Source organism: Mus musculus, chromosome 13 (genome assembly GCF_000001635.26).
Source record: "Mus musculus strain C57BL/6J chromosome 13, GRCm38.p6 C57BL/6J".
Classification (NCBI taxonomy): Eukaryota; Metazoa; Chordata; class Mammalia; order Rodentia; family Muridae; genus Mus; species Mus musculus.
The window spans coordinates 48894015-48916615 of record NC_000079.6 but is presented as its reverse complement, the minus strand read 5'-3'; the positions used below and the strand labels follow the sequence as shown (position 1 = coordinate 48916615).

General features: G+C 42.8%; 1 protein-coding gene across 4 annotated transcripts in view; it reads left to right on the top strand.

Annotated features, from left to right (window-relative positions):
- The window catches only part of Fam120a (family with sequence similarity 120, member A), an 88845-nt gene that overhangs the window by 51445 nt on the left and 14799 nt on the right, over window positions 1-22601 (top strand). Inside the window, exons 8-13 of one of the 4 annotated variants that reach the window (XR_003950447.1) lie at window positions 1667-1754; window positions 3532-3759; window positions 6186-6360; window positions 14309-14558; window positions 18842-18956; window positions 20240-20294. Coding sequence is in view for 1 of the 4 variants with exons in the window: in NM_001033268.3 (NP_001028440.2) it covers window positions 1667-1754; window positions 3532-3759; window positions 6186-6360; window positions 14309-14558; window positions 18842-18956 (856 nt within the window). In the remaining 3 variants the exon portion in view is untranslated. The remainder of the gene's footprint in view (window positions 1-1666; window positions 1755-3531; window positions 3760-6185; window positions 6361-14308; window positions 14559-18841; window positions 18957-20239; window positions 20295-22601) is intronic. The other 3 variants (XR_001780776.1, NM_001033268.3, XR_001780775.1) reach the window with 3 other exon arrangements.

The following is a 22601-nucleotide window of genomic DNA, read 5'->3' as shown; positions in this document are numbered from 1 at the left end:
GGGAACTTGGTAGGTTCTCTGGGGTGTTACGTAGCATGGCACTGCACCTCAGCAGTAGAGTCATCAGAAAAGTGTCTCCTTCCCTTCAGTTTTCTTTCCTACTGTTGTCATCCAAATTTCAGGTAACTTCAGGCGTCCCAGGAACACTACGCACACATCTGTGTGTTCAGTGAACATTTCAGGCACTTCTGTTGTCTAAAAGCAGTTTCAGAACTATTGCTGGTTTTTTATGTCACATAAGAAATAAGCAAGGTCTGATCTTGGCTGTCCACTGAGTGATTCTAATTCCCTATGCCTCCCCATGTCACACGAGTCACATTGCTGCATTCTTGGCTGCTCATTTATTGTCTCATAGCTGGATGACCTGTACTCAACACGTGATAGCGATGGACCTGTGACCAGACCCTTTCACATCTCTGCCCAGACAGCTGTCAGAGCCTTTCTTTGTTGATTTTTCCCCTAGAGAAGTGGCCCTTCATTCACCAGAGGTGATTGTGCTCAGTTTGCCTCTTGGTTATCACTGTGTTCTAAGTTGAGATTGGGTTTTTATACTGAGTAGTGACAATGTATAGAACAATGCTTTCTCTGACCCTAGAAACCTAGACACAGTGGAAACCCTTCACCTTCTTATGTTGACTATGTAGTGCCTTTGGCTAGAACAACCTGCCATGTAACGAGTGGGGTCAAGGAAACTAGGGTATCAGCACATGGAACAACACTCTTGATTTAAGATGGGTGTTGCAGCCTTTGGAATGCTTCCCTTACCTCTTTTGCATAAAGCTAAAATGAAATTGATTGGTAGGTAGGAGAATTAATGAGTATTTGCCATATGGGTCAATTAGAAAGGCAAGTCAGTAGCCTGAAGTGGCATGTTCTGTAGTCGTCAGAGGTAATTTAGGTATAGAGGGCTACCAATGAAGGATGAGTGTGGGACCATGTGCCCACAGGGGCCTCGGCCATCTTTACCTGGAGTCACCCTGCCTGCTGGCTTTCTTACTTGACCCTTGTGTCCCCACTACCTATAAAACAGTGCTTTTCACCTTTGCTAGGGACCTTGTTTACTTAGACTGATAATATTGTGTTCCTTAAATAAAGGTGAGTGAAGGAGGGCTTATACAGTAATGCTTATCCAGACCACTCAACTCTCATCTGCTGCATTTCAGGTTTTGAAAATACTGCCTAAGTATAGTAAAGTGTTTCCAGAGGCTGCAGGCAGGTCATGAGTCTATCAGGTACTGCTTGAAATATGTCTGCTAACTGCTTATCTCTTTCCATAACCCCCACACCCCCCATTCTTTTTGGTTTTGGTTTACCAAGCTGTTTGCCAAATAGGAATCTGTCCCTGTTCCCTGAACTTGAGTTCATCTCTCTCCTGTGCCTACACCCTTAATTTCTTCCCTTTCTACTGATGGTTGACACCCTTCCCCATGAAGGTTGGGGGTGCCTATAAGAGTGCTGTACCTTACACTTAGAAGTTATTATGCCTTTTCACTTTGAAGTAGGAGGAAATATTCCTGAAATAAAATTTTGAGGAAAATACAAGGCTATTAGAGCATGAAAAGTTACAGCTATTGCTATTGAGTCAACAGGTTTAGTGTAGGCCCTTCTTTTCATTATGAGGTAGTTTAGTCTGTAGTATTTATTGATCCTGTTCATTTGTGTTTAGCCACATCAGCGGGAACAAGATTGGCTGGGAGAAGACAGGAAGCCATGCAGAGCCACTGGCACGGGGAGACCCAGGAGACCAAGTAAAGGTATAGAACCCGCACCTTCTATTATTAAGTTTCTGACTGCTCATGTACGCTGGTGATGAAGTTAAAGCAAAATTCTTTCTGAAATGTGTCACGAGTCATATGATTTTCAGAGGGCTCAGGAAAGAAAATAATTGTTTAGAATTTCCTCAGTCTGCTTGGCCTGGGAAGGACGGCACCCATCACACTCCTTCCTCTCCAGGACCTGGTGCTTGAGGGCGTTGGTGAGGCTGGTTGAGAAAGCACCTGGAGTGTGTTTGTTAAAAGTAGAAGTACCTGGATGTGGTGGTGCTCGTCTTTACTCCCAGCACTAGGGAGGCAGAAGCAGGCAGATCTGTGAGTTCCAGGCTCTTCGGAGCTACACAGTGAGACAATGTCTCAAAAGAAGAGAGAAAAAAGTAGGAGTCAGGTAAACTCTACTTCTATTGTACCTGCTCTGTCTGTCCCCGAGCGGGGAACAAGACTGCTGCTTCAAGAGGGTTGGGCAACTTCATCTGGATACCAGAAATTCATTTAAAACTCCAAGTCAACTGAATGATGGTGACTCAATTAGAAATAAGCAATATAAATACTTCATGAGAACTGTTGTTTGTTTATGAAAGACTCTGGCAAAATGCTTTGCACTGTTTTTGTATCTATGTTCTTAGGGAAGAGGGAAAGTATTGAAAACTCCTGTGAATTTTTCATGGGTTCTTCTAAGACGAAACTTAGCACCTGTGTATTAAAGGGTAAAATTAGCACTTAATTACATACCCTTGTAATGAAGACATTTATTCCACGACAGCCAAACATACATGTTTTAGGGTGACACCAAATCAAGCAATAAGCAGTTTTTGTTTCCAGCATTCTGATCAAGATGAAGAGTTTATCGTGCAAATAATAATTACTCTTGGGCAGTTTTTCAGACAATTCAGAGTATGCCAGGGCATCTGGATTTGCCTCTCTTTTCCTTGGCACCTTGCCTGGTACTGGTGCAACCTTGAGTTAGTCCATTGTGGTCCAGCTTTCCTGCCCTGTGCCCATGCCTGCTGTTTGTATGAGCAGTTGCTAACACAGTGGGCATTTGCAGCTAGAAATATATTATCCATTTTTCAGAGTTGGCATTTATAGGTCTGAGTCATTGTTTTTTATGGGATTAGATTGTTTTAGAGAGAGGATTTGTGGTGTTCTGCACTGTTGCTGTTATTACTCTGTTTTACTTTTGCCTGTGTATAATTAAATGTAGGGCTTTATCATGACTGTAGATAGAAAGTTTTAGATGGGAATTTTGTTCTTCAGTGCCAACAGTTACAAGACTGAAATCAGACCTGATATGAACTCATTTTTTTGAATTACTAATTATAGAACAGTGCTTAAATACATAGTTTCTTTGAGTGCATTAGGAATATCTTAAGAACAACAGAAACACAGAGAACCAGAAACACTGGGGCAGCTTCAGAGGTCTGGAAACTCGATGCAGGGAGCCCAGGGTCAGGCGAAGCTGGAACTGCTTTCTGAGATGAGTCTTTTTGTCCCCACACTACAGGAGGCAGTGTATGCTGTCCTCTATGGCAGGCACAGTGTATGCTGGTGGTGGTGTGTTGTGCATAAAGTAGTCTGAGGAGGGGTAGGTGAGTGTTTTCTGCCTACCCTGCCTTTTGGTTGGCACCGAATCTAACCATTCTAGGCAGGAGTCATCTCTGCCCTCTGGTGTTTAGGTGATGCCCTATCCTATGTATATTTGAGATAATGAGAGAATGGAACATAACTCTTTGCCTACTTTTTGTCCTTTGCTCTGTAGGTAGAAGGCTCATCCACTGCCTCTTCGGGGAGCCAGCTAGCTGAAGGCAAAGGGAGCCATATGGGCACTGTTCAACCAATCCCGTGCCTCCTGTCAATGCCAACTAGGAACCACATGGATATCACCACACCTCCATTGCCCCCTGTCGCACCTGAGGTGTTGAGAGTGGCTGAGCACAGACACAAGAAGGGACTGATGTACCCCTACATCTTCCATATCCTGACAAAGGTATTACCCAGGCTCCTTGAAGCAGCTTTAAGTATTTTGACAGCACTTCGTCTCTGGTTTCCTTTTGCAAACCTTTTTTCTTTCTTTCTTTTTTCCTTTTTGGTCTTTATAAAATATTTCCAATTTCTAAACATTAAACAAAAGATAAAAATTTATATCTATAAATGCAATTTAAAAGCAAGTTATGAAATCTTACTTTCCTTTTCAATTTAAAACCACTTTTAAAAAAAAACTAGTGAAATAATGACACATTGTTTCATGACTCATAATTTTTTTCTTAGTAAAGAATTTTTAGACATTTCTGTTGTAATGTCAAGTTAATCCTAATGTTGTAAATGTTATCTGACTTTTTAATTATTTGTCCCTAGGCAATAGTAGCTCTACTCTAATAGCACTCCATGCATTTCGACTTTGTTCCTCTGCTTTGTTGACTGCAGGTTTAATGATAGGACCCAAGAATGGTGTACAGGATTTTGTTAAAATGTACACATTTCGAAGTGCCAGTTATCTTTCATATAGCAGCATAATTTACCTTATTAGTGTTTTACCAAATGTGTAGCTAAATATATACATACTGTTGACATTGTTTTTTAATCTTGTGTCTCAGTGTATCTCTGTGTATCTAAATTTTCTCAGTGATTTATGGTCTTTGTGTTGGCACACGTCACTTCAGTGATAAATTTGTCATACAGAATTGGTTTATTACTATCTTGATATCACCATGTTTCTGCATTACATGGGCTCTGTCTTTTTCACCCCTCTATTTTCTGCAATCCATTTGTGGCTTGTAGAGTGGAGTCAGTAAATGCAAAAGGCTCCTTCTTTTCTCCTGTTCTCGTGAGTCCATGCAGACACAGAGTAGCTAGCTAATGCTGTTAACTCTTCAGTCATTTCCTTCTTAGTTGTCACTGCCTCCCAGTCTCGTCTTACTATTTAATATGGGTATGCATGAATATTAGTGGTCAGGTTGTGGTTGTAAAACAAACATTCTAAAGAATCATCAAAAGTTATGAAAATGCAATTTTTTTGTTACCGTTTGTTATGTATGGTACAGTCCAGCATTTTAGAAGACATTTTTCAAAAGAACACATATAGAGATGGCACTCGTTCCTTGTGGGACTGTTTGAGATGTAAGGGGTGCTGGAGCCGCCCTCTGCATCTGTGCTGCCAGCTTTGATGCCTGGCAGTTGGCAGACCCATATGAAGAGTGCACATGGTACTGATAGCGTTCTTCTGTTGTTACAAATGTCAAGGGAAGGCTGACAGAATGCCCAGGCGTGGGAAAAGTAAACTTAACTGTCCTTTCAGGTTTAACAAAGTGCTCCTTTGGACTTTTCAGTACAGGGGCAGTTTAGACTGCCATGCACACGGCTTCCTATGAGCCGAGGAGCCATGGCAGGCACACATTTGCAGCAGTGTGAAGCTTTGTAATACGGTTGAGAATTACTAGCAAGAAAAACCCTCATAGTAAATGAATATATTAGAGGACATTTAACCACTGGATTAGTCAAGAAGAAAGAAAGTATTGAAGATACGGAGAAAATCAATTTTGAGGTTAAATTTGTGTGAAAGTGCAAATATACAAGGTGGTTATTAAGAGAACTTTCAGTTAATGTTTAATAGGCATTGGAGGGCATGTTGTGTATTTTTGTTACAAATATACATAAGTAAAATTCCTTGAATATATTTTGATGTATTGTGATACCATGCAATAGAAGTTTGGCAATAGTCAGCTGCTGAACAGCACAGTGGTTTCTCTCTTGGTGGCATGGTCTTGAGTTAGATGAAAGTCTTGCCGTATTGGGACCTGAGCTGGGATGGAACGCTTTCATTTTCTGTCCTAGCAGCTGTCTGTGGCCTCAGCCATGCTGGAGTACATGGTAAGCACCTACTGTGCTGGGGAAAAGCCAAGAACATGTTCTAAAAAGAGTTCTCAACTTAGGGAGATTTTTAACATGCCGAAAGTTTTTATGGAAAACCTTGGTTAAAAAATATGACTTTCATCTCAGAATACTGTATACCTTGGATTTTGTACAGGTCATTAAAAATTACAAATTTTATTATCTCTGACCATTTTGACCCATGAATAAAAGTTATAGATTCTTCATGCTTTCTTCTGTATTTGTTGTCTGGTGTTATCTGTGTAGAATGTTTAAAAACCTTTGGCTCATCTATGTGGTTTTCTTTTGTTCTTGGTTTTTGGATTAAAAATAAAGTAATGTAGGATTAATTTTGAGTCTCTGGACATACATTTGGACCACAGATCCCAGTGGACTCTCCTAAACATCTCACTGTAGGCAAGTTGTTAAGCCATTGGAATAGACTAGCTATGTCATTATTGGAGATGATACAGTATATTGCTGTGAGTTTCTTGTAAATTCAACATGAAAAATGTGCAATATTATTCTGCTTTCTTCCATGCAAAGGGTGAAATCAAAATTGCTGTTTCTATTGAAGATGAAGCCAACAAAGACCTGCCTCCGGCCGCCCTGCTCTATAGGCCAGTTCGTCAGTATGTTTACGGAGTCCTGTTTAGTTTGGCAGAAAGCAGAAAGAAAACTGAGAGACTTGCTTTTAGAAAGAACAGACTTCCACCAGAATGTATGTACTGTAACAATCCATTGTTTGTTTCCCTCGGTACCTCGTAATCTCTTGTGCATTTTCTAAAGCCTTAGAAGTATGGTGGCTGAGTTGCCTGAGACTCTCCTTGTACAGGAGGTGGGCTGTCCTCTGGGCTGTAGGCAAGGATCGAGCCCTCAGAACAGGAGAAGCCATACTTGGTACAGTTTTAGTAATGATGTTTATTTGGTAAAAGAATAAAATAGCAGGTTTCCAATGTTAAACTTGACGACATTACTCTGAAAACATCTTCAACAGCCGCCACTCTCTGTTATTAGCCTGTTTAAGTAGCCGAGACGCACATGTCTGCCCATATGCTCAGGATCCACAGATCTGTCTCTCCAGGAGCTCAGAGGTCTGGAGAGCTAGCTCCTCTAAGGTTCTACCGCCATAGTGGATTCACTTCAGGACTGCTATGCTTTTCCTGGCTATGGCTACTTCAGTTCATCAACATGGGGGAGGGGAGGGCACTAGAGAGGACTGTTTGGAATACTGGTCAACTTTGAGGTCCAAAGCTTTGTCTCTCATGAGGCCCATGTCATATTTTTGGGAAAGTTGTGCTTTCTTCTTCATACTTTTATCTGCTAATTTAAGAATTAAAAAATCAATATATGCTAGGAAGTACAGAAGTGTTATCTAAAACAGAGTCTAATGTGAATATTTTATAAATCCCTGGACCATTTTCTCCAGCAAAGCCCCTTTAGTTGTGACTCCAGCTGAGGTGAGCAACTGGTGGCCTCACTAGGTGGGGACAGCATGGCCAGTACTCCTTACTGGCTTGTGTAGGTCTGAGCAGGGGGACTGTAAACTCAGGTTTAGGATCTGACACTGTATCAGAACAGCTTGAACTCCAAGCTGCTCTCGTGCCTCAGCCTCCTGAGGTCTGGGGTGACAGATTATGAGCCAGAACACCTGGTTTAAATTCAGTAGATTGTTAAAATTTCCTTTGAGCCATAAGACTTTAGAACAGGCGCCCTTCTTTCCCTTTCTCAGAGTTAGTTAAACTGAGGTGCAACTGAGTAGTGCCCATCAGGGCTCCTCTTCTCTACCCTTCTGTGTCAGAAAGCTATGGGTTCTTGTGCCTCCAGCCTGGGGCTTCTACTCAGCCCTTCATCCTCAGCTCCAAAGGGCTGGGTTGGTTTCTCAAAAGATGTTCTTTTGTTTATTTGTATGTGTGTTCAAAAAAGGGCTACTCGTCAAAAGAGTTTCCAGTAACCATTTATGCCATCCTGCAGCACCTGGTGAGACTGACTTCTTCCCCGCAGGTCTGGGGTCTTGGTTTCAGAGTGTGCTGCCATACCAGAGACTCTCAGAGAGCAATCTTGACCTTATGTCCTGCTGCAGGTCTTCAGGCAGCAAGGACAAGTCTTTGCAAAGCTCATGTGCAGAGTAGAGCATGTTAGGGCCAGGCAAAGCCTTCTCCTTGGTGATGCCCACCTGCCTTTAACCTTGTTTCAAGCAGGTCTTGGAAACCCCTTGGGAATGAGCCGTCAAGGAAAGAAAAGATTGGGGTAAGGAAATATGAAGTGACTCAGTCAGGTACCTCAGATGTGCAGGCTGCTGACCTGTGTGTGAGAGAAAAGAACGTGGGAGACTGTACAAAGGTGGAGGTGGTAAGCTGTTCCTCATGTCTTCCTCTCTTCAGACATGGCAGAAAGGCACTGGCTTTAGGATGTGGTTGTGACGAGGGCTGCTGCTTCCCTTCTTTCTCCTTCCCTCCTTTATGAAGTTGGAAAATTGCTGCCACCACCACATCCTCTCCTTCCCCTCTTCTTTCTCTTCCTCCTCCTCCTCTCCTTCCTCCTCCTTTTCTTCCTCCTCCTCTTTCTTCGTCTTCTTTTTGCAAAGGGGAGAGGGCACAACAGGAACGATCTCTAGAGAGAAGATATATGTGCTAGAGCAGAAACAAGTGTAAATAAGGAGTCTGTATTCTGGACTCAGGCTGTAGAAGTGGACAGGGGCTGTCCATTCTTCCGAGCCTCTGCTCCTGAAAAGGGCAGGGGGAGCTGTGGATGAGAAGTGTCTGGTCTTGGTTTGGGAAAAAGGGACCAAGTAACAGTGTACCAAAGGGACCAGCCTGGTAGGCTTTGGAATGGAAAGTTATCTTCTCCTCACAGAACAGAGAGATAGCCTCTTGTCAAACGAGACTTTGTATTAAGTAGCAGGTATTTGGAATCAATTCTATCAGCATGTTTTATTACTACTGAGTGTGTGATTCTTTGCAGGAGTATGTAACAGGCAATCACAAAGTGAATGATTGGGTAGGTGATGGTGTTTCTTGTCTTTTATCCTGGCACTTGGGAGGCAGAAGCAGGTTGATCTCTTGAGTTTGAGTCTAGCCTGGTCTATAGAGAGAGTTCCAGGACAGCCAGGGCTACACAGAGAAAAGCTGAGGTGGGGGTGGGAGGAAGTGGTGGAAAATGGGATAGATAAATGTTTGATACGAATACATGGTTATGATTTTTGAGGTCAGTATATGAAGACTTTTAGTGTATTAGGCAGTTAAAATAGCTGTGTGAGAAAGCTTGTAATTACTGAGGCTCTTTGAAGGCTGGGGACGTAGCCCAGTAGTAGTGTGTTCATATAGTATAGGGCTGGCCTAGTTCATGCTTAAAAACTTAAGAACCTTTGCTGATTCCAAGTTTTCAGTAGAATTATGATCCCTATTGGTAGAACAGGTTAAAATGTCCTTCCTGTAGACAGTAACCCAGAGTAGGCTCTCAACCGAGGGTGGCCATAGTGCTCCTGTTGTCCATGAGGCTAGAGCCCTGTCTCTGGTGTGGCCTGAGCAGTAGCAGGAGCTGAAGCCACACCTCCCTCCAGCCATGAGTTTTCCCATTGTAAAGGTGAGGTTCTGGAGTATCCCAGGTGCTGGGCAGGAGGCAGGAAGGGGGTAACTCAGCTGCCCTTTTCTGAGCTGTATACCCCATGGTTATTTTCTGAGCTGTATACCCCATGGTTATTTTCTGAGCTGTATACCCCATGGTTATTTTCTGAGCTGTATACCCCATGGTTATTTTCTGAGCTGTATACCCCATGGTTATTTTCTGAGCTGTATACCCCATGGTTATTTTCTGAGCTGTATACCCCATGGTTATTTCTGGTCATTGGTGTTCTCCAAGGACTGATGGGAAGAACTAGATGACTTGAGGCATGAAAGTAAAATGCAGGTTCCAGCAAGATAAAGAACAGTGTAATGTTCAAGATATAAAGCTCTATGAACTCACCATGATGTGTTTGAGCTATGTTATAGCACATACCTGTACCCCTAGCTCAGAAGGCTGAGTCATAATGTGAGCTTCCATAGTGAATCCTGGCCAGTGTGGGCTACATAATGAGAACTTCAACTAAAATCGAACAAAACCCACCATCCATTAAATAAAATTAGCCATTGGTTTTTTGCTTCATATTTCCTGTATTTATGAAGTCTTCCCTAGTACTTCAAAGTGATATATAGACTTATTAAAGGATGAAGTGTGTAGGCAGGAACAATGTATTCAATGGTAGTAAATAGGACATTAGTCCAACATGCCCAAGCCTGGGTTTCTATTTTGGAATTAGAGATGCTTTTATATCTATCTAGCTTTATTTGTTTTGTTTTAATTGAGATACTGTCTTACTTTGTAGCTCAAGCTAACCCTGAACTTCATTGTTTTTCTCCCTCAGCCACAAGTATTGAGATTATAGGCCCGTGTGTGTTCCCCACCCAGACATCCCTATGCCTCCTGTAAATGCTGTTTGCAAGTCATGTTACTCTGGACTTTTTTATTCTGCACAGTTTCCCAGTACTAGCACTGACATTGTTCTCCCAGATTTCAAATTAACCAGCACAAGAAGTAGTTACTCAGGACCAGCACCACCAGCAGTCTGTATGTACTGTGACTCTTTTGAGTAGATTCTTACTTCGTAAGTCCTTGACTTTATGAGTTTCTAAATGCTAAGAGCCACATACCTGAGAAGAGGGAGGACTGGGCAGCACTCATCTGCCTGTCTTTGCTAGTGTGTTTGCCAGTGTCCTACGGACTACTGAGCATCAACTCTCTCGGGTGGTGCCTGCCTCAGATATAAAGTTTTAAGAAGAAGCTGGGCAGTGGTGGAGCACGCCTTTAATCCTGGCACTCCGGAAGCAAAGGCAGGCGGATTTCTGAGTTCGAGGCCAGCCTGGTCTACAGAGTGAGTTCCAGGACAGCCAGGTCCACACAGAGAAACCCTGTCTCGAAAAAACAAAAAAAAAAACAAAAAAAAAAAAAAAAGTTTTAAGAAGAGCTGGTACCCCTTGAGGATTGTGGAGTGCTTAGAGTGAGGAGGTAGAGTGTACTGCTCCTCATTGCCCTCCGCCTGCTGATCGGGGGGTGGGGGGTGGGGGGTGGGACATCCACGAGGAGGAAAGAGCAGATTTCATGGTGTCCAGTTTTTCTTTCTATCCTGGGGTAAAGTTGTTAACATAATTTTCCCTGGACGGTCTCAGGCATAACAGTAGCCCCTCCCTAGTGCGCATACACTCAGGTCACAGGGCTGGGAAGGTGCTTTTTTTGCTGTATCTTCCTCCCCTTGTAAAGGTGGTGTGGCATGCTGCCACTACCCCTGCAATGGTGCTTCTATGGCACAAAGCTGTAGAGGCAGCTACTGTGGGCCCCTGGGAACTCCCATATAAAACAACCTCTGCTTATTGCTCTTGGGTTAGCAATAGAGGCCCAGATTATCTGTGATACAAGCACATGACTAATATCTGGGTTTTTATTAACAGCTCAAGTATGACACTTGTTTTATGGTCCCAAATTGCATTTGAGGGTATGTTTCCGGTAAAGTAAGTATTATAAATTGAGCCTATAATCCCACAAATGCTTGCTGTTCTACAATTGGTTTTTACTAAGGTAAAACATGGTTTTAGAGTATGGTCAGAAAGCTAATTTCTGCTGCTTTGTAGAAATGGGCTCCTTCTAGAAGCAGTAGCTTTTCTGTTGTAGAAAAGGTGACATTAATGTTCATTGAGGTGACAGGTCATGCATGACCTCTTGGGCACTCTTACTTGAACATGACTTCCTGAAATGGTCCTACCATGATCACACTCTTACTCCAGGCCAGACAGCACCACCCTGGCAGCCTGGGGCCCTGTCACCCTCATAGGTCTGTAATTTAAAATGCTTTTAGAGAGGTAGGTATAGATCTGGGAGGAGTAGTGTTTGAATATGATGAAAACACATTGTATGGAATGCTGGAAAGAATAAAATACAAGGTAAAAATTTATATGAAAAATTAATTTATTATAATAAGTTATTATAAGTATCATAACTATAACATAAATATTATAAGCTATGATATAATATATAGTTTTCCCTGCATGGTGAGAGTACTAGATGCTTTTTAGGTTAATAATTAGTATTTTGTTGCATAGCAAGGTTTTATCCCTTTTTTGTAGCCTTTGAAACCAGGCCAGGGCTGCACTTGTTCCTGCAACTGTATTTTTTTCCCATCCTTGCCTGACATATGAGGTACCCACTAGGTATGAGGAGTGATTGGTCAGCGATTACACAGCTATTGAGTGGTAATATACTCAAAAGTTCTCCAAGTATTAGAGTGTTTGAAAACAGCCACGCATCTGAGAACAAAACAAAATAAGTCCCGCACACCAGTGTCTTTGGAGCAAGCTTTGTGTGTTCATGACAACTTTGAACTGCACTCATTAGGACTATTGCAGGTGGACACCCAATGTTTAGTGCTATGATAGGTGGCATAAGCCTCACCCATCGTTTCTGTGTCTGTGATCTTGCCCTAGTGCCCACTGGATCCCTAAGGTCTAGGGCCCATAATGTCGCATCACATGAGGCAAATTCAGGACACTGAGGCTGCAGGACACTGAGGCTTCAGTGGGCACCAGGCAGGTGGGGCCTAGAATGCACACAAAGCACCATTAAATAAAATAGTCACTATGGAGATTGCCTGTTTCTCAGAAATGTACATACTGAAATCTGGTCCCCAAAATAAATAAAACACCATGTGTGCTAAAGACTGATTAAAGGTAGTCTAAAAACAGCCAAGGAAAAGGGGAGGTATTAGAGTGACAAACATAGGTGACTGAGGATGCTTCTCTCTCATGAGAAAACACCACAGCCTCCATCATAGGGGCCTGTGTTTTATCACCTATGGTAATGATGCTGGGAACAGAATTCATTTGTGGATTTTGTGTGGTATATGTATGGAGTAGGGTTGGGGGAAGAGGACACGAATGAACAAATGAGCACACGCCACAGGTGCAGGGACCTGCTCAGAAGCTCAGTTTGAAGGCCTTGCCTCATTACTTGGTGTCCTTGCAGTGGACACAGGAGGGAAGGAGGCAGGGAGAGGAATGGGCTTCCAGGATGGCTGTTTGTGTGAGGTTGGGGCTGAGGTGGTGGTGACGGTGGTAATACATGTGATGCTGGCACAGCTGGGGAAGGTTCTGGAAGCTGAGCTGTGCTGGAGCTCAGTGGAACCACATGGGATCCACGTGGGGTGGATGGTGATGCCTTAGATTGTGCGTCCACGGACAGGCCTTGCTTCGTGATGGCGCTTTCACTGATTTTCTTCTTGACACCTAAAATAATAAAAACAAAACAAAAAAAATGCTGCTATACATGAATGTCTGTTCTGAGTTGATGAAGTTTCGAGTAAGCATTTAAAGGTGTCTCAGCTATCCTTTAATACTGTTGAACATTCAGTATCCCTAAGTGTGTTAATACTCACATTTCCATCAAAGATAGTGAAATGAAAATGGAAGAAGTTTGCTTCATGACAGCAGTACTTCTTGAAAAAAGAGAAATTTTTAGTGACTGTCTGCACTTATATCGCTGCTTGGCCTGCTGGCTTACATGCAAAGCATCGCTGCCCGGAGCTTTCCTGAAGGTGTGCCTGGGACGTTCCCATATGTTACACGTTATCTTACTGATTGATATGTGTTTAAGCATTTTTTCCCCACGTTACTGATACATTGCACTTCCCACATAACTCCTGTCAGTTTTCATTGAAGAAATTATCATATCACCTGACTTTATTTAGATTCGTTAGAGAAAGAACCTAGAGGTAAAGCTTACTGGATAGAATGTCCACAGCCCATCCTGGTTTCCATGCCAGATGGAGCCTGGAGTGCAGGCCTTGCTCTGGTGCCGGTGTGCACTGCTTGTTGCTTGTGAAATGCACACCCAGATCCATCATCAGATTGTTACCTCAGTGGAACTGGGAGTTGTAACTTCCATATTGCAGGTTGGATTGCCACCCTTGTAGATGTGAAGACTGGGACTGTGCCATTTTTCTGTGTCTGTAAGAATCCAGCACTGATGAAACACTGGGTGTGAGGTCATTGTTATAGAAGCTTAGGATATTTTGCCTCTTTCAAAATGGAATTTTGGAGAATTTTGCATGGTTGTAAGTCCTGCTGAAGATAACTGCTGTGTTCTGCTACCATCTGGGATTCAGAAGTTGGAATGTTACTTCTATGCAGTCATGCTGGTCACCCTGTAGTGTTTACTGCCTATTCAAATAGAAAATCCTTAAGGAAAATTGAAGCAATATGTAAATCACCTCTTAGCTCTGACTTGTGGAAGTTTTCATGTAGAAAAGGAGAGCACCTAATTTGGGTTATGTTGAAGTACTAGAGAATGCCACACTTTTGTGTAGTAGACTTAAAATACCAACAAGTCTCTAACATTTGTGGTCTATACATTCAGCAAATGGGGAAATCAAGTCTTGATCTGTCTAAGAAGAAATTCATGTTTAGCCTTATGGAATATCTAAGTGAGCTGTAAATCACTGAGACATAGTAGCTTGCAGAGGGAAGAATGCATCTTTCTCTGTGAGGGGTGGCCAGGCCCAGTGCTAGAACAGGTTGTTACTGTGCAGGCCGGAGGGCCAGGGAGCAACTTGCAGTGAGCCTCTTTGTGTTTTTCCTCTGCAGTCTCGCCACTGATCATTAAGGAGTGGGCAGCTTACAAGGGGAAATCTCCTCAGACCCCGGAACTAGTGGAAGCATTGGCCTTCCGGGAGTGGACCTGCCCCAACCTGAAGAGGCTTTGGCTGGGCAAGGCGGTGGAGGACAAGAACCGCCGGATGAGGGCCTTCCTGGCCTGCATGAGGTCTGATACCCCAGCCATGCTCAACCCTGCCAATGTGCCCACTCACCTCATGGTGCTCTGCTGCGTCTTACGGTGAGTAACATGGGGCAGGGGCATAGTCACCATGGTCAGTGTTCCCTGGAAAAGATGACAAGCTTACTTTACAAGGTTGTGCTGTCTGTTGAGATTTGTCTTAGACCTGTGTTTGTATGTGTAGCCTAGTAATGCGGGTCACATAAATACAACAAATAATTGTGCTGGAGTGCATAAAAGAATAGGTATACTTAGAAAGTACATAGCTTGTAAATATTATATAATTGTGTGTATGTGTTTGTATGTGTGAGAGAGCGGGTGTGGGTGAACAGGTGAGCATGTATGCCTATGGAGCCTGGAGGTTCATATGGGTGTCTTCTTCCTCAATCACTCTCCACCCTACTTACTGTACTTTACTTACTATGTGCGTGGCTGTTTGCCTGTCTGTATGTCTGTGCACCAGAAGAGTGATTCAAGATGGCAACCTCTGCGCCCCGCACCCCAACACAGGGAAAACCTGTTCTCTGATCATTACTGCTAGAGTTACTTCTTTGTTGCTATGATACAAACCAAGACTTAAAGCAGCAGCTTAAGGACTGAAGGGGGAAGACTGCAGACAAATAGATGGAGCTTCAGTTAGCAGACTACACACTTTTGTAGCAGCACTCGGGAGATAGAGGCAGGAAGATCTCTGGCTTACAGGTTCTAGTCCACCAAGGGTAAAACCAGACTATGGAGGAATTCAGCCTCCTGGCTTGTTCAGCTACATTTCTTAGACAGGCCAGGCTCACTTCCTCAAGGATGGTAGCACCCACAGTGGCCTGGGACCTACATTATCAATCAAGAACCCCCCCCAAAAAAAACAATTGAGATTCTCTCTCACAGATATGTCTAGGTTTGTGTCAAGCACAGTCAGTTTATAGTCTTTGTTCCAAGTGTGAAATGATGTGTAACACTTGGCTTGTCCACTGTCAACACTGACCTAGGCAGCATACTGTACCCGATGTGATACATAATTTGTGGTCACCTCTGGGTAGCACACAACCACATTTCTTTGTTATGGATGAGGTGTGACATTCACATTTTGTCTGTCTCAGGGACAATTTCATGTTTTCTGGTCCAGTAATACCTTTATGTCTTGACTGTTTATTCTGTTGGCCCCTCAAAGACTGAATGAGAGATTCATCCTTTGCCAGCACCTAGGTTTCTTAGCATTGTGAGGTAGAGGAGCTAGGTAGTTCCCTGGCCTCTTCTTCCCTGTGTAGATCATCATTTATCCATGCACCTAGGCAGAGAACCACAGAGAGGGTGTGACTGTCTTCCATTCTCCAGATTCAGCTTTTGGCAGTGTTCTCTCCACTCTGGGTATAAAGTCCCATTAGGCATTGCCGTGTTATGAGTGTCACTGTAAGGCAGAAGTTAGGATGGATAGGGTCCAGGCTCTAGAATCCAGGGGAACAGAGATGAAGAAGCAGAAACAGTAAGTAGATGTTAATGCTGTGATGTGAGAAGGCCTGGAGATCTGTTGTCATGTTACATACAAACTACATCAAACAGGTCTTCCTCAAAGTGAAGGGGGAAGACTGCAGACAAATAGATGGAACTTCAGTTAGCAGAGCTAGGCAGTGGTGGCCACACACTTTTGTAGCAGCACTCGGGAGATAGAGGCAGGAAGATCTCTGTGTGTTCAAGGCCAGACTGGTCTACACAGCGTATTCCAGGACAAACCAAGAGGGGTAGAGGGAGGATGAGAGTCAGTCTGAAATCTCAAGGAGGAGGCTGCATGTGTTGATGCACACCTGTAATCCCAGCACTAGAAGAGGCTGGAGGAGAAGGGTGGATAGTTCAAGGTTACCCTGGTCTACAAAGTAAGACCTTATTTCAAAACACAGAACCATCAACCACATATAAATGAATAGTTTTCAGGGATGAAGGGTCCATGGTGTCATAGCAAGGTCCCAGCTGTCTATGTGTGCTCGGAAACACTTGAGACGGCCATGTGTCAAACCACCTTTCCCCCCCAGTACCCATGTTAGTCAAGGTCAGACTAGTCTTTGAAGGCTCTGGGCTGCCTGTTAGCCTTTGTGGTAAAGGTAGAGAAGGGGAAGATTTACAAAGCTCTTCCAAGTCTGTTGCTGTAAGCTCCCAAGTAGTTGATTGATTGTGTTTGTTTATTGAGACAGGGTGTAACACTCTGATTGGCCTGTAACTTGTTATGTAGTCCAGGCTGTCCTGGAACTTCTGGACATAGAGATCTTCCTGCTCTGCCTTCTGAGTGCTGGTAAAAAAGGTGTAGGCTATTACACCCAGCTATTAAGTGGTTTTTATTCTGCTTAATTAATTTCATGGCAAAGAATACTTACCAAAAAAGTATCTCCAGAAAATCTATTAGGTGAGTTGCTAATGCAAATAGGATCTGAAAATTTTCTAAAGTTGCAGATAGGAATCTGTAAATAAATGAGTACCTCAGAGTGAGTTGTTGTTTCTGTTATCTGTAGGCTCTCATCTTTGCTTTCATGAACATATTTTCTTCATATGCCTCTATCTGAGAAAAGCTGTAAGCAACTGAATAGAAAGACAAAGGCAGGAAACAGATACTTTGACCAATAGGGGCATGATATGCTGAATTCTGCAGATATGCTGAATTCTGAGTCAACAATTGTTTCTCCCAGAAACAATTTGGAACTGGGGGTACACCGATTTTTTTTTGTGATCCAAAAGTTTAAAAGGAACATAGAGCCAGAATGGAATCTGAAGAGTTTCCATGTAAGAGACAAAAGGAGTCTGGTAGGGAGTGAAGCTGTAGGATGGTGGGACTGTGCCAATGCCACTGAAGCCAGCAGGCTCAGAAATAGACACTTAGTGTAGGGAGGTTCATGTCATGTGTATATTGTTCCAAATGAATATGTAAGTAGTTATTAATAGGGGCATGTAAGTATTATGTAATAACTAGCAAAAGCTAAGAGCACAAAGCATGGTTAAATGTGGAAAACAATACATACTGTATATATACTGTATATTGAGTGTACTCTCCAGTCAGTAGTGGGGGCTTCTTCCACATTTACTCATGGAGCCTCAGGGGGACCATTGTGTATGATTTATGGCACTTGGTTGCAAAGTATATAATACTTAACCTATTTCTTTATTTTGAGACAGGGTCTCAGTTTGTAGTCCTGGCTTGGTCTCACTGCTGGGATTAAAGGGCTGTGCCACCATGCCCAGCCAAAGGGTGTAATTTTTGTCAGTGCACATAGTGATAATTTTATTTACTTTTATATCACTGTTTAAGTGCAGTAGAAATATTTAGTATTCATTCACACTGAAATTTGATTGCCTGTTTACTTATGCTACATAATTGTACCATAAAGTGTATGTCTCTGTGTCCTTCAGTTTCAACTTTGATACAGGACACTTACTTCTGCTTCAGAAATGCTAGAACAATATACGTTTCTATCTGTAAGATATTTAGATCAATATCTGCCTCTTAGTGAGTATGTGAAATTTTACTTTGCTTATTGATGACACATTAGAACCTCCCCCATGCCTTCTCTTAGTGTACATTTCTATAGGTGAATGCTAGCTCTGGTTGTATTAACTTGGTGTTAAGCCTGAGAAAGCCTCCTTAGCAGGCAAAGGTGGAAAGAGTATTGTTTTGCATCTCTCCACTTCCTATACCCCTTTGAGTTGTTCTCCAGGACTCACTAAGCAGTCTGTCCTCAGAAGTTGTTTTAATGGTACCTAGCAACCTTATCCAGTCCCCCAGAAGATGGTGGGGTACACAGACTCAGTTCTAATGGGCTTACAGGCTTATGACTATTGCAGTTAGCTATTTCCACACTAGAAGCTGTGCAAGGTTACACTCTGGAGTGATACAGCTGTTGGCTGCTTGACACATCTATCCCAGTGGAAGTTGAATCCTTTTAGCCACCCACACCCAGCTGTTCCAGATGTGAAGATGCCCTTATTAGTCATTGAGTATCCTCTTCATGGGCACTTCCTATATCATTCCCATGTTCAGCTGCTGCCACGGATTCCTTAATTCAAATGAGACAGATTTCAACCTCACAGAGAACCACTTGCCTCTCTCTGTCTCTGCCTCCTGAATGCTGAGAATAAGGCATGTGGCTCCCACCAGTCTGGGCAAGCACTGTCCAACATTCTAGCACGCTGGGTGTTGATCAGGGGCACACTGTTCCCCTGGCATCCTCTCATGGAAGCAGTGGTTGAAAGACAATACAGAGGCAGCTTCCTGGCTTGCCTGTCCTGGATTATTGAGAAGCTGCTGCTGTTTTTCCAAGTACTGGCCGACTCTCTAGTCATTTCACTCCTTCTGTTCCTCACAGGTATATGGTGCAGTGGCCTGGAGCTCGCATTCTGCGAAGGCAGGAGCTGGATGCCTTCCTGGCTCAGGCATTGTCCCCCAAACTCTATGAGCCGGACCAGCTGCAGGAACTCAAGGTACTGTCTGATCAGCCTTGTGTCCTTGTCCTGGGAAGTCTTGCTTTGGATTTGGTGTAACTTTGCTAACCCTCACCAGACAGTTGTTTGGGCACCAAACTAATACTACTAATGTCCTATGTGTCAAAGCCTTCAAGGCAAAGGGGATATTCCTGTCCAGGTCTGGCTGTGCCAGCAGGGTTTGTAAGCAAGTAAACAAATAGCCAATTCTATGTTTATCAGATTTTACCTGTTTATCAGTTGATGTTTATTCTTGTTTTTTACATCGGAAAATAAACTTCTCTTTTTTATTTTACCAGGGGATTCCCGCCCTGGGAGGGCTCAGTCTTAGGAATGTTCTAACATCTAGCCAGGATTCTTTTTCTTATTTCATTGCATTGTTCCTAGCTGCACTTTAGTTTTCTCTAAAGCATATTCTTTGCCCGTCTGGTGTTGCACAGTCCCTTTTTAAAGAACCACTTGAAGAGCGGTGTTAGCATCATCCCGACACCCCTTTTCGTGAGTGTTTCACATCACATTCCTTTTCATTTTGCCTGTAGCCCTCCTTTGTGTTTGTGTTGCAGCGTTTATTTTCTCCTGAGTTGGCTGGTTTTGTAGTGTCACCTGCGCTCATTAGTTGCTGTGTTCATGATTATAATTGCTTTCCTGTTTCTGTATTAAATGTTAGAGAGCTCAAGTCCTCAAGGGTAGCTGAACTCACAGTTCTGCCTTTTCTTTTTAATGGTAGGGTTTTGTTTTTCTTTGTCATCGGTTATTTAATTTTTTATCAAGTTTGTTTTAAAATCAGCTAATCTCTTTTGAGAAATTTGCCTTCACTTTTAGATCTTTTTGCTGTTCTTTATGAACACATCTTATGGCAAAATTTTAGATTAGCTCTAAAGGTTTTTTTCTTTTTAGTATCTGACAGGTGGTTCTTAATAAATTTCTGGGTTTTCCCTAAATTATTATATTAAATTGCATATTTTGGTGCTAACTGGAACTCTGTTGAGGCTTCTGATGACTTTGAAACAAGCTAAGTACAAAACCAAAGCTCAACAGAATCCCCTCAAATTGTGTTCTTTACTTTGTGGATCAAGCTTTTCTGTGTGTTAGGCAGAAACTGTTACTATCTTTAACACTTTTGTTTTCGGTGTCAGGCAGTGTGGCGGACCCAGTCAGGTCCTCCCGTGTGTTCCCCGGGTGCTCCGTCACCGTCCTCGCCGCAGGCTGTGCTTCAGGGGGTGGAGTCACTGCCCTAGAGTGTGGTGCCACCCTCTACCTCTCCTCCTGTTTCTCTTGTGTAGATTATTCCTTCAGTATTGACATCCCAGTTCTGAAAATCAGACCGCCAGGGACCAGGTATGCCCACCAAGCCTTATTCACCATCAAGTTACTTTAACCAAAGTCCATCTTCTCTCCCACATCCTTTTCATTTTCGGACCCACATGCAGGGTGCACCTTTTGAAGCTTTCATTTTGGTTCTTTTGAGACCTTAGTGTTTTCATGGTTTTTGCCTGATTCTTCATCTAAGGCGCGACATTTCTAAAGCTGTATCAGTGAGGTACATTCCACAAACAGGGGCCTTCTGTCTCACTCGTCGCAGCCCAAGTCTTCTTGTGTGGAAGTTAGTGGTCCTGTTTTACAAGCACAGTCCACACTAAGACCTTCATTGTCAGGATGAGCACACATTTCAAAAGAGCTGTGAGAGAGAGAGAAAATATCCTGTGGTTGAGAAGAAGGCAGCTTGGCTTTGTTTGTTTTTGTTTTTTAAGATTATGCATTCTTTCAGCTATTAAATTGAGAACTGATAGGAATATTCTTATTTCAGGCTACCCAAAATTCCTATGTAGAGTTTGGCATTCTAGAATTTAGTGATAGAATGTTAAATTTTAAAATTGCTTTTTCATTTAACCATTAAAGGTTTTTGACAAGTCAAAAGCAACGACAGTGCCTTTCTGTAAGAGACCTCTTCACTGTTTAAGACACAGTCACCTCTTGACTGTCGCTGTTGCTGTGCTGGGGCTGTCACCCCGTTTGTGGATTGCCTAGACCAGTCACTCTTCCCCGTCAGTGCCTGGTACACGCTTTGCCATCAGGAAAAGAGGAAGGAAGTCCCACTTCTGCCAGTTTGGACTCTTGTTATCAGCTTTTCTAAAGGGAGGGTTACTGGGAGAGACACTGCACCCTTAGCTAAAATGAGTGTTTAAGAATTCATCTCATCCATGCTTCCTCTGTCCACCATAGCCATGAATAATTGAGCATGCTCTGTGTGGTTCCCTGCATACCTGTGACAGTGACTGATGGCCCTCATTTGCCTCTCTGTTCAGTTTTGTGAGCCATTCTCCTAGTTTTCCAGCATGAGTGTAATTATGAAGGCAAAATTAGCACTGAGCCTGGGGCTCAGAGCTGCGGGTGAAGGGCGAGGAGAAGGAACTTTACCATTGTGATATTTGTCCAGTTTCTTCTCCTTTGTTCTTGACATCCCTATAATTCTCTTAAAAGTTCCACATGCCACGTGGAGAATATAAAAGATGGAAAATGAAGAGCTTTAAAGACAGTATTGGGGCCCGTAACATGTTTGTGATAGCTGTAGAGTTGTTTTGCAAATAGGTAAATATGACAAAGTAAGAGTTAGAGTCTATAACTCAGTAAGGAGAAGTCGGATGACATCACTTCACTACAATTGGCTCTTAACTATCTGCGCAGAGAATAAACTCTACAGCTGTATTTCTTGTGAAGCCAGATTTTTCTTTTTCTCTCATTGAGGAACTTTGGATAATGTTGAATATTTTATCTCCATTTAAGTAAATTCAGGCATCTGTACAGTTTAGGGTTCTAATTAACATTTAATGGAACGGAGAGATGGCTTAGCGACTGCTCTTCAGAGGACCTGGGTTTGATTTCTGGTACGCACACAGCAATTTACAACTGTTCATTATAACTCCAGTTCCAGGGAATCCAATGCCTTTTCCTGGCCTCTGGGCACTCATGCAGTACATATACATTTATATAGGCATTCGTACACATCACTAAAGATTACTGCATGGTGGTGGTTCATGCCTTTACTCCCAGCACTTGGGAGGCAGAGGCAGGCAGATCTCTGAGTTCAAGGCCAGCCTGCTCTGCAAAGCAAGTTCCAGGGCAGCCAAAACTGTTAACACAGAGAAACCCTATCTCGAAACACACACGCGTGCACACACACACACACACACACACACACACACACACACACACACACACCAAGACAAAACAATTAAGGAAATTAAAACACTGCAATATGAATTTTAGAAAGATTTTGGGCAGGCATGTAGGCATATGCTTAGGGGCTAGAGATAGAAGGATCAAGAGTTTGAGGCCATCTTGGGGTATATAGTAAAAAAATGTCTCTAAAACAATTTTAAAAAACTTTTTTTGAAGGAAGTCAAATGTACACAGCAATGGGAATCTTATTTATATAATTATATAGCTTTTATTTTAGAAATATTTGCCTGTTAAGTTAATGGTAGTTATCATTACTTAAATTGATAACTACATTTCTGAGGATTGAACCCAGGGCTTCATGCATGGTCAACAAGTTCTGTTATGCTAAGCTGCAGCCTCAGACCAAACATCATTTTTTAAGTCCACCTTTGCAGTCCCTCAGTGGCCAGTGTCATTCATATATGA